Source organism: Salvelinus namaycush, unplaced genomic scaffold (genome assembly GCF_016432855.1).
Source record: "Salvelinus namaycush isolate Seneca unplaced genomic scaffold, SaNama_1.0 Scaffold37, whole genome shotgun sequence".
Lineage (NCBI taxonomy): Eukaryota > Metazoa > Chordata > Actinopteri > Salmoniformes > Salmonidae > Salvelinus > Salvelinus namaycush.
The window spans coordinates 165,708-177,646 of record NW_024060674.1 but is presented as its reverse complement, the minus strand read 5'-3'; the positions used below and the strand labels follow the sequence as shown (position 1 = coordinate 177,646).

The window sequence follows — 11,939 nt, the reverse complement described above, 5'->3', positions numbered from 1 at the left end:
ATACCCAAAAAAGAACCAGCTCTCTTTATCCAAACAACCAGATTTGGGACATTCCTCATTATAAAATGGCCCAAATGGCACACTATACCAACAGATCAGGGAATAGGGTGCCATTTGATGGGGAATGGGGTGCCATTTGGGATGCAACCTAAATGTTTTGCTCTGGTGTGAGGTTTGCTCCATCTGTTGTTATCCAAGGGGAGTGAAGCAGGTGTTACTAAAGACACTTTCATGGTTTAACTTCATTTTAAAATACTAATTTCTTTCTCTCAGAAAATAACAGGTGCAAACTTTGGACTGGTGGAAGTGATTGGTAAATGTGTCCCTTTATTTCCTTTCTTTTGGATTTAATTGAGAGTATGGATCACATCACAGGCATTGATTAGTTTCAAGATGGTTGACAGAGAAGATGCTGTAATTAGATGGAAGAGGAGCCTTGACTATTACACCTGTAGATCTCATGTCTTTATTTGCATAGTTGGTGCCTTTTATTCTATACAGTCAGATGATGTTAGTGACTAGTGTCTTGCTAATAATTTACCCAAACAGTGAATGTGCACTTCCATATAATCAGATTATCATTTTGCTGTGGATACATTATTCCTTTTTAAACTGTAAATAATTAGTGTTTGTAAATGATGGAAGGAAAAATGTAATCAGTTGCATTATGTAAATCTTTGTCCATTCTTGGCTGGACACACACAGACTTCTGAACAAAACCCACATTTAACAGAAACATGAATGCAGTATGAACACGAACGAAAGGTCACTCATAGGTTTGACTGTAAAACTTAACTGGAGATTAAGTCAATTCACAGGTGAATATGGCAAACACTGTTAAAGTCTTCAAAAAAGAAACAACTTGAATCAATAGTCGCGGGGTTGGGAGGGTACTGTACGTTTTGTTCTTCACTAACTTCACTGGTGCTCATTTCCAGATGAACAATAATCACTTTGCAGGCTGACTGAAAACATATAGCCCTTCAACTGAGATGCACCTTGGTTGCCTCTGTCTTCTACATAGGTTTGTGTTGAAAACAGTGCAATGTCTTAAAACATTCAGATGGGAAGGCCATTTGGAGATGGCACATTCTTCTACAGATTATTCCATAAGAAACTGAAAAATATAGAACTGAACCCCCCCCACAAATTAAACGATTTTTGAGGTAAAATAAATAAATAAATAAGAGGTCCACTGGATTATTTTATAAGTTTTACATAACTTTTGAAACAGGGAGGTTTTCTCCTACTGAACATCGCCCTGGTTTTTGTTATTGCCTTTTATCAGAGACCGGTGTGATTGGCTACTCCCTAACCAGTCAAAGACACTAGTTGATAAATGACAAACCAGGCAACACATAAACCAGCTGACAAGGTGGCCCTCGAGGCCTGGAGCTGAACACTAACATGTTGAAACAGAATAAACATTATACAGTATGTAGAGTGATTGTGTCAGACTCAAACACATCTGTCTTTTTTCTCTTTTTATTCAGTGAAAGATAAATAATTTGCGTTGATCACAAGCTTTATGCCTGATCAAGACAATACAATTTCTAGGGAACTCATCGCCATGGTTTGGAAAACATAAAAGTAGTAGTTTGAATAAGAAAAAAATATGAGGTAAGAAGTTCTTTTTTTATACATTTGTGGTGTCTCTTCTGCTATTAGCTATACCGTTGAATGCACAGTGCTTCCTAAAACAGAAATTCTGATCATGGCACAACAACAAATCAAACTAGGAACCAGAAAGGGCTTCTTCACAATCCATATTATACAGACCAACACAAAGAAAAGCTGAGCAGGAATGGAAATGGACAACAAATACTTCACCATGACTTAGAGATTGAGCCCGAAACACGTGTGTGTGTTTGTGTGCAACTCTTTTGTGCATCTGTTAGTGTGTGTGTGCGTGTGTGTTTCACAGGCATCGGGCAGAGCACAGTAGTGAGGCACAGCCCCACACAACGACCTGACCTGCAGTCCCTGATGCCTTTTATTACTATTTTACAAAGCAAAAACAAAACATCACTCCTGCCTGATCCCATCCATGTTTCATAATAATCCAGGTGCTCTCAGTCTTCATTCCCTTTTTCCTTTCCTGTAGAGCAGCTGGTAGGTGCTTGACTTACTGTGTGGTGCCTGGCTAATTAAGGAACCTTGGTCCTCAGGGCCTGGGGTCCTATCCTCCCCTCTCTGGAACAGCGCACCTGTCTAAATCCCATGGATTATATGGGTCATGGTGCTGGGGTTAAGGTTAGGGTGAAGATGGAAAGGCCAATGTAGCAGTCCACCCTCCTTCTTCCAAAGGGGACTTGCTCATGTCCAGCAAGCTAGGATGCCACCTAGGATGTCATCTCAACCAACCTTCCCCCTCTACCCCAAATAGCTCCCTCCCTAGTTACTGCCTAACCATGGCTGAAGTGACTCTTGTCCCAGGCCACACATGGGGAGGCAGAGAGACAATGACCCCATCAGCAGCCTCTTAATATACCCTTACAGCTCCTCCAGAGGTTCGTTGGCCCAAACCACCTCAAACCACCTCAGTGAAAAAGGGGGAAAGGAGAAAGCAACAACCCCAAAAAACCCTAAATGGAAGAAACCAAAACAACTGAAATAGTGTAAGAAGCCAAAAATAGCAACAGGAACAGTTGAGATGACAACGGTTTGTTTTCTCGCTGGGCAGGAAGGGTGAAGTGGAGATCCTCTGAAAGGTGTGACGTCATAGTTACTGTCGCCGTGGCAACAGCAGGGGGTTTGGGGAAAGGACGGCGGTCGTTCCAACCCCCCCACCCCTCTTCACCCCCCCATGGAGCGGACGTGTGTCTCCCACATCGCTCTCCAAAGTGCAACAACAACAACAATGTAAAAATAACATGTTTTAAATAAGCAAAGGCAGAGAGGGGAAAAGCCCGAGTCAGTTCGACAGCGTCCATATTCGTCCATGTCTATTCATCTCAGTTAGTTTGTTATTCCGCGTTAACCGTCCCAGCTGCATATCGTCACACCGTCCGCCAGAGACATCCCATCCCTGCTTTCTGGCCAGTGTTTTTCTTTTTAGTCGTCCATTTTTCTTTTCCTCCATTTGATTTATCTCCTGTGTATGTTTTTCCTCGGCCCCAGCTGAAAGTCCAGGTGGCAGAGCGGTAGCCGCAGTCAGCCGGGCAGGCACACCTTGCCTGCGAACAGCAGTCCCACTATGGTGAAGAAGATGGAGAGGACAAAGAGGACGTAGGAGGAGCCCACCACCGTGTTGTTGGGCAGCTTGTATGGCTGGCCACCCACCTCGTTGATGTAGAAACCGATGGGGAAGATGAGTGCCGCCATACAGAACAGGATCACTGAGGGGGAGAGAGATAATGTTAGACATGTTGGAATTGTTTACTATTTCCTGTGGTGTTTGCTACACTGGAGACAGCTCTGCTTTCAATTAGGATGAAACCTGGGATGGATTGGATGCTTGTCAACCAAATCTCCCTCTGGGATAATAAAGATTGACTTGATTTGTTAATTGATTGAGTGACTGACTAATTAATTGATGAATTTAATGACTGAATCATCACTCGTCCTCAGTAGGCCTACATACTACCGCACAACGTCACACACACTACAGAACCAAAACACTCGTCCAAGGCCCCAGACACCATCACGCCTCAACCCTTTTACATAAATAGACCTTAGCTGTGAAGGAGACACACTCCAGTCTCACCAGCGTGAATGTACCAAGGTCACGAACACACCAACCAGACCATGCAGGCTTTTAGAAGAGCTCCAAAAACAACAGGCAGACGGACGCTCTTCGGCATAGGATAATGGGGCCTTTCAGTGGGCTTCCAAGCAGATCAATGATCAGAGGGAGAGAGAGAGATGGAGGAATGGAGAGAGGAGAGAGAGAAAGTGTGTGTGTGTGTGTGTGTGTGTGGACGTGTTTAACTATACTACTGGGGACCAGAAGTCCCCACAAGAATAATAATCCCAAGAAAAATTGAACATCTGCGGACAGTCCCCATAAGGTAAAATGCTAATTTCTAGGGGGTTTAGGGTTAAGGTTAGAATTAGTGTTAGGGAAAATAGGACTTTGAATGGGACTGAATTGTGTGTCCCCACAAGGTTAGTTACACAAGACTGTGTGTGTGTGAGAGAGAGAGTAGGAGAGCGAGAGAGAGAAAAGTGAGTTGGCGTTGTAACAAACTGAGGCAATTTTATAATCCACTCAGCTAGAGGGAGCCGAGACCAGGGAGCATCTCTCTCTCTTCAGACAGTCAGGGCAGCAGGTAGAGGGACTCAGGACCTGATCAAGAGACACAAACACCAACTGAACACCCACACATGTACGCACAACATAGATTCTGTGGGCTTTGAGTGAATCTGTCCATCTGAAGCAGTGTTACTAATCTGAAACGGCAGAGCCAAGGATTTACACATACTCTATAAAACGTACTCAAAAGGTAGTATAAATATAGAGTTGAATTACTTTAAAAGATGACGTTAAAAGCTAATTCGATATACTGTAACTTAATCACTTAGGCTAACGCTAATTCAGTGGACATGCGGTGGTCTGCCGTGAAATAACTTCTGCTCTCCTCTCTCCTACATGGTAGAGTATCCGTGTTCTCTCCCTATCAGCAGCAATAGAAGGGCCACCCCATCACATACCAGGAGCTATAGGAGAGAGACTGCAGACATGTTCCCCAGGCATCCTACTCTGTGGCGAAAAAAGCAACAAGTATCATTAGATAAAAAAAACAAGTAAAAATAAATAAATATATACAGTACCAGTCAAAAGTTTGGACACCTACTCGTTCAAGGGTTTTTCTTTATTTTTACTATTTTCTACATTGTTGAATAATAGTGAAGACATCAAATCTGTGAAATAAAACATATGGAATCATGTAGTCACCAAAAAAGTGTTAATGAAATCAAAATATATTTAAGATTGCCACGTTGTATAAATGATTGGAGACAGGCGCAGGAATAAATAATAGGGGGTTTTAATACTCCACAAAAAATACAACATGCCATGAAAAGGCACGGGGAAGAAGCCCCCCAAAAAACACAGGGATGTAACCCAAACAAAAGAGTGAGGTTAAACCTCTAATAAATACACGGGACGAGACCTGTAATAACAATACACAGGACGAGACCCGTAATAACAAGTGCACAATACACGCAGCACGAAAGTCGAAACAACAAAGCACAGGTACTCACAAGACCAACGGACATGGGAACAGTAACCGACCAAGACAATGGTGAACAGAGGGCACATATATACAATTACTAATCAGGGGGAACAGGTGTGCATAATGAGACAGTTCAGTAACGCCTAGAGGACGGTGACGTAGACCTCCGGAACTGGTGCACGGAATGAGCAGCAGTACCGGGGGGGATCCGTGACAAAGATTTTAGATTCTTCGAAGTTGCCACCTTTTGCCTTGATGACAGCTTTGCACAATTTTGCATTCTCTCAACCAGCTTCACCTGGAATGCTTTTCCAACAGTCTTGAAGGAGTTCACACATACTGTATGTTGGCTGCTTTTCCTTAACTCTGCGGTCCAACTCATCCCAAACCATCTCAATTGGGTTGAGGTCGGGTGATTGTGGAGGCCAGGTCTTCTGATGCAGCACTCCATCACTCTTCTTCTTGATCAAATATCCCTTACACATCCTGGAGGTGTGTTGGGTCATTGTCCTGTTGAAAAACAAATAATAGTCCCACTAAGTGCAAACCAGATGGGATGGCATATCGTTGTAGAATGCTGTGGTAGACATGCTGCTTAAGTGTACCTCGAATTCTAAATAAATCACTGACAGTATCACCAGCAAAGCACCCCCACACCATCACACCTCCTCCATGCTTCATGGTGGGAGCCACACAAAGACACAGCGATTGGAACCAAAAATCTCAAATGTGGACTCATCAGACCAAAGGACAGATTTCCACCGGTCTAATGTCCATTGCTCGTGTTTTTTGGCCCAAGCAAGTCTCTTCTTCTTATTGGTGTCCATTAGTAGTGGTTTCTTTGCAGCAATTCGACAATGAAGACCTGATTCACTCAGTCTTCTCTGAACATGGATGTTGAGATGTGTCTGTTACTTGAACTCTGTGAAGCATTTATTTGGGCTGCAATCTGAGGTGCAGTTAAATCTAACGAACGTATCCTCTGCAACAGAGGTAACTCCTTTCCTGTGGCGGTCCTCATTAGTTTCATCATAGCGCTTGATGGTTTTTTCGACTGCACTCACTTGACGAAACTTTCAAAATTCTTTACATTTCCCGGATTGACTGACCTTCATGTTTCTCTTTGGTTATTTGAGCTGTTCTTGCCATAATATGGACTTGGTCTTTTACCAAATAGGGCTATCTTCTGTGTACCATCCCTACCTTGTCACAACACAACGGATTGGCTCAAACGCATTAAGAAAGAAAGAAAGTCCACAAATTAACTTTTAACAAGGCACACCTGTTAATTGAAATGCATTCCAGGTGACTACTTCATGAAGCTGGTTGAGAGAATGCCAAGAGTGTGCAAAGCTGTCATCAAGGCAAAGGGTGGCTACTTTGAAGAATCTCAAATAAAATATATTTCAATTTGTTTAACACTTTTTGGGTTACTACATGATTCCATATGCGTTATTTCATAGTTTTGATGTCTTCGCTATTATTCTATAATGTAGAAAATAGTAGAAATTCAGAAAAATTCTGGAATGAGTAGGTGTGTCCAAACTTTTGCCCCCTTTTTCTCCCCAATGTCGTGATTACGATCTTGTCTCATCGCTGCAACTCCCCAACGGGCTCGGGAGAGTCACGCGTCCTTCTAAACATGACCCGCCAAACTGCGCTCCTTAACACCCGCTCGCTTAACCAATGTGCCGCACCAATGTTTCAGAGGAAACACCGTTCAACTGACGACCGAAGTCAGCCTGCAGCCCGCCACAAGAAGTCACTAGAGTGCGATGAGCCAAGTAAAGGCCCCCTGGCCAAACCCTCCCCAAACCTGGACGATACTGGGCCACTTGTGTCCCTATGGGACTCCCGGTCACAGCCGGTTGTGACACAGCCTGGGATTCGAACCAAAGGCTGTAGTGACACCGCAAAACACATTAGACCGCTGTGCCACTCGGGAGGTCATAAATATATATTTCTGAAGAGACAAGCACTTGGCATCCATTTCAAGACACCAATTAGTGTGTTAGACGTCCTGCTGAGATAAGTGATATAACACTGATAATAAGTCACTGCTCTGGCACCCCACAAAGAGGAGTGACACACCAGTCCTGATGGGGCACAATACGGTTTGTGTGTGTGTGTTCAGTGTGTGTGTGTAAGCAGTGACTGGGCACAGGGACAAGGTCAGGAGAAAAATCATTAGGGTAGTTATCCGTCTTAATCCAAGTGATTAGCCTCTTGGTTGGACCAGTTAATTAAAAAAGCCATTGTTAATTAGCATCATGAAACTCCCCATGTTTGGTTTTATTTTGGGGCTTTCAGAATATTTATTTGAAGATATTGCAGCCTCCCCAGCTATCAAATGTTAGTTCCCAGGACGATCTACACAAAACACTCTGTCAGTGGGGGAAAAATCTAACAATTGTAAAAAATTCTGGAAAAATAAAACACTAATATATCTTGATTAGATAAGTATTCAACCACCTGAATCAATCAATACATATTAGAATCACCTTTAGCAGCGATTACAGCTGTGAGTCTTTCTGGGTAAGTCTCTAAGAGATTATCACACATGGATTGAGCAACATTTGCCCCAAATTCTTCAAGCTCTGTAAAATTGGTTGTTGATCATTGCTAGACAACCATTTTCAGGTCTTGCCATAGATTTTCAAGCAGATAAGTCAAAACTGTAACTCGGCCACCCAGGAACATTCACTGTCTTCTTGGTAAGTAACTCCAGTGTAGATTTGGCCTTGTGTTTTAGGTTATTGTCCTGCTGAAAGGTGAATTAATCTCCCAGTGTCTGGTGGAAAGCAGACTGAACCAGGTTTTCTTCTAGGATTTTGCCTGTGCTTAGCTCTCTTTAGTTTTTTTTTTTTATCCTGAAAAACTCCCCAGTCCTTACAAGCACAACCATAACATGATGCAGCCATGACTATGCTTGAAAATATGGGGAGTAATACTCAGTGAAGTGTTGTTTTGTATTTGCCCCAAACATAACACTTTGTATTTAGGACAAAAAGTGAATTGCTTTGCCACATTTTTTGCAGTATTACTTTATTACCTTGTTGCAAACAGGATGCATGTATTCTGTACAGGCTTCCTTTTTTTTCACTCTGTAAATTAGGTTAGTATTGTGGAGTAACTACAATGTTGTTGATCCATCCTCAGAGTGTGATAGGAGAAAACAAACTGTTTAAAAATCACCATTGCCCTCATGGTGAAATCCCTGAGTGGTTTCCCTCCTCTCCGGCAACAGAGTTAGGAAGGACGCCTGTATCTTTGTAGTGACTGGGTGTGTTGATACACCATCCAAAGTGTATTTAATAACTTCACCATACTCAAAGGGATATTCAATGTCTGCTTTTTATTTTATTTTGACCAATCTACCAATAGGTGCCCTTCTTTTCGAGGCATTGGAAAATCGCACTGGTTGAATCTGTGTCAGAAATTCACTGCTTGTCCAGAGGTACAGAGATGAGGTAGTCATTCAAAAACCATGTTAAGCACTATTATTGCACACAGAGTGAGTCCATGCAACTTATTATGTGACTTGTTAAGCAAATGTTTACTACTGAACTTAGTTAGGCTTGCTATAACAAAAGGGCTTGAATACTTACTGACTCAAGACATTTCAGCTTTAAAAAATTTATAAATGATTGTGATGATAAAAAAAAAGAAAAGAGAACTCTACTTTGACATTATGAGGTACAAAGAAAAGGCAAGTGACAAAAAAAATCTCAATTTAATCAATTTTAAAGTCAGGCAGTAATACAACAAAATCGGTAAAATGTCAAAGGGTGTGAATACTTTCTGAAGGCACTGTATGTCAAATAACCAAAGGAGAACGTTTAGGGAAGTGTTAGCTGGGTCTATAAGTGCAACTGTCAATCGAAAGTCAAACAAGATAATTCTCTGATTCCTGTGAATTACCACTGAACAGACGAACTGGAAACAGACTAAATCAAATCACGTTGCTTTGCCAGACACACAATCAAAGGCTTACAGATGATACTTTCTTCCATTCACACTGAGGGCCCCAACTAAAGCTTCAATCATAGGGCTGATTTTCTAAACGCACGTAGATGGAAATCAAAAGAGGCCTGGGGCAATAACTCCTCATATGCTTCCACAACACTACAGCTACACATCATGTCCTCCAGCCCAAACCCACACAGGCTATTTTCCCCCCTCAGAAAGGGACTGATTTAGCCTAGCTAAAACAGCTCAGATGATGCCGCTGGCTCTCTATGGCTCTCTCTACACTAGCAGGCAGGCTGGCTGGCTGAATGTGTCCTGTCTGTGCTGCCAGCTAGCGAGGACAGTGTTGACTGGCTAACCCCCCCGGACTGGGCAGACACGGCTAATATTTACGTCTGTCCTCACTGCCGCGGCCATGTGTTTACCCACCGCAAGCCAGAACCTCAGTGTTTTTCAAACTACCTTAGCTGATATGTTACTGATCCTTAGACTAGTGCCTGTCAGAATACTGTACCTCACTGTACCTGGGGTGTACTGTACAGCGAAGTCAGACAGCGGGGTTTGCTAGGACATAGTAGTGTCTGGCTAGGGCCTAGTGTAAAGAGTGTAGTGTACAGGGGACAGAAGGGGGCCTGGCTAGGGCCTAGTGTAAATACTATAGTGTACAGGGGACAGAACGGGGCATAGCTAGGGCCTAGTGTAAAGACTGTAGTGTACAGGGGACAGAATGGGGCCTGGGTAAGGCCTAGTGTAAATACTGTATTGTACAGGGGACAGAAGGGGGCCTAGCTAGGGCCTAGTGTAAATACTGTAGTGTACAGGGGACTAGCTAGTAGGCTTGGGCGGTATGCAGATTGTAATACCTTCATACTGAAAGTAATACAAGTAACAAAATAATTATACTTAAAGTTGTACGCACAAAACAAATATTAGACAGCAAGGCTGTTGATCCAGGAGGGTGTTCTCTGCTGTTACCAAGATAAACTGGATTTTGGAAGAAGCTAACCACTTAGCTAGATAGCTAACTATCTTCTAAATTAGCAAACCAAATGCACAACTGCAGAGCATTTAGCACATTTTACACAGTTAACTTATAAGATTTCTAGCTGGCAAACATTTAGTTGTGAATTCCATACTGTAACTAGATCACCTGGTGCGTGCTGCACAACAGTGAGTGACTCACAAGGCTCCTGTGTCACGTTCTGACCATAGTTCTTGTGTGTTTTGCTTGTTTTAGTGTTGGTCAGGACGTGAGCTGGGTGGGCATTCTATGTTGTGTGTCTAGTTTGTCTGTTTCTGTGTTTGGCCTAATATGGTTCTCAATCAGAGGCAGCTGTCAATCGTTGTCCCTGATTGGGAATCATATATAGGTGGCTTGTTTTGTGTTGGGGATTTGTGGGTGGTTGTTTCCTGTCTCTGTGTTTTCTCTGCACCAGCTAGGACTGTATCGGTTTGCCACACGTTTGTTATTTTGTTATTTTTGTATTGTGTTAAGTGTTCACGTTTATTCTTTCGTAATTAAATATGTTGAGCACCAACTACGCTGCGTCTTGGTCCGATCCCTGCTACACCTCCTCTTCAGACGAAGAGGAGGAAGGCTGCCGTTACAGAACCACCCACCCCACTCGGACCAAGCAGCGTAGCAACGGGCAGCAGCGACAGCAGCAGCGGTACCAGGAGGAATGGACATGGGAGGAAATTCTGGACGGTAAAGGACCCTGGGCAGAGCCAGAGGAGTGTCGCCGCCCCAAAGCGGAGCTGGAGGCAGCAAAAGCGGAGAGGCGGCATTATGAGGCGCTAGCAAGGCAGAGCGGCTGGAAGCCCGAGAGGCTCAACCAAACATTTCTTGGGAGGGGGCTAAAGGGGAGTGTGGCGAAGTCAGGTAGGAGACCTGCGCCAACTTCCCGGGCTTACCGTGGAGAGCGAGAGTACGGGCAGACACCGTTTTGTGTTGAAGAGCGCATGGAGTCTCCTGTACGTGTGCTTAGCCCGGTGCGGTACATTCCAGCTCCACGTATCGGCCGGGCTAGAGTGGGCATCGAGCCAGGTGCCATGAAGCCGGCTCAACACATCTGGTCTCCAGTGCGTCTCCTAGAGCCGGTGTACATGGCACCAGCCTTATGTATGGTGTCCCCGGTTCGCCAGCACAGCCCAGTGCGGGCTATTCCACCTCGCCGCACTGGCCTGGCTACGGGGAGCATTAAACCAGGTAAGGTTGGGCAGGCTCGGTGCTTAAGAGCTCCTGTACGCCTTCACGGTCCGGTATATCCGGCGCCACCTTCCCGCCCCAGCCCAGTACCACCAGTGCCTACACCACGCACCAGGCTTCCTGTGCGTCTCCAGAACTCTGTTCCTCCTCCAAGCACTCTCCCTATGGTGCGTGTCTCCAGCCCAGTACCTCCAGTGCCGGTACCACGCACCAGGCCTACTGAGCTGCCTGCCTGCCCAGCGCCGTCTGAGCTGCCTGCCTGCCCAGCGCCGTCTGAGCTGCCTGCCTGCCCAGCGCCGTCTGAGCTGCCTGCCTGCCCAGCGCCGTCTGAGCTGCCTGCCTGCCCAGCGCCGTCTGAGCCATCCGTCTGCCCAGCGCCATCTGAGCCATCCGTCTGCCCAGCGCCATCTGAGCCATCCGTCTGTCCCGAGCCATCTGAGCCGCCCGTCTGTCCCGAGCCGTTAGAGCCGCCCGTCTGTCCCGAGCCGTTAGAGCCGTCAGTCAGGAGCCGCCAGAGCCGTCCGTCAGTCAGGAGCCGCCAGAGCCGTCCGTCAGTCAGGAGCCGCCAGAGCCGTCCGTCAGTC

The 11,939-nt window shown here is 44.9% G+C and overlaps 1 protein-coding gene across 1 annotated transcript in view; it reads right to left on the bottom strand.

Moving 5' to 3' along the window:
* Positions 1–1,471: 1,471 nt before the first annotated feature.
* LOC120040635 (uncharacterized protein C16orf52 homolog B) overlaps positions 1,472–11,939 on the bottom strand; it is a 38,289-nt gene continuing 27,821 nt past the window's right edge. The window contains exon 3 of the mRNA XM_038985716.1: positions 1,472–3,338. Coding sequence (XP_038841644.1) covers positions 3,154–3,338 — 185 coding nt within the window. The 3' untranslated portion in view covers positions 1,472–3,153. The remainder of the gene's footprint in view (positions 3,339–11,939) is intronic.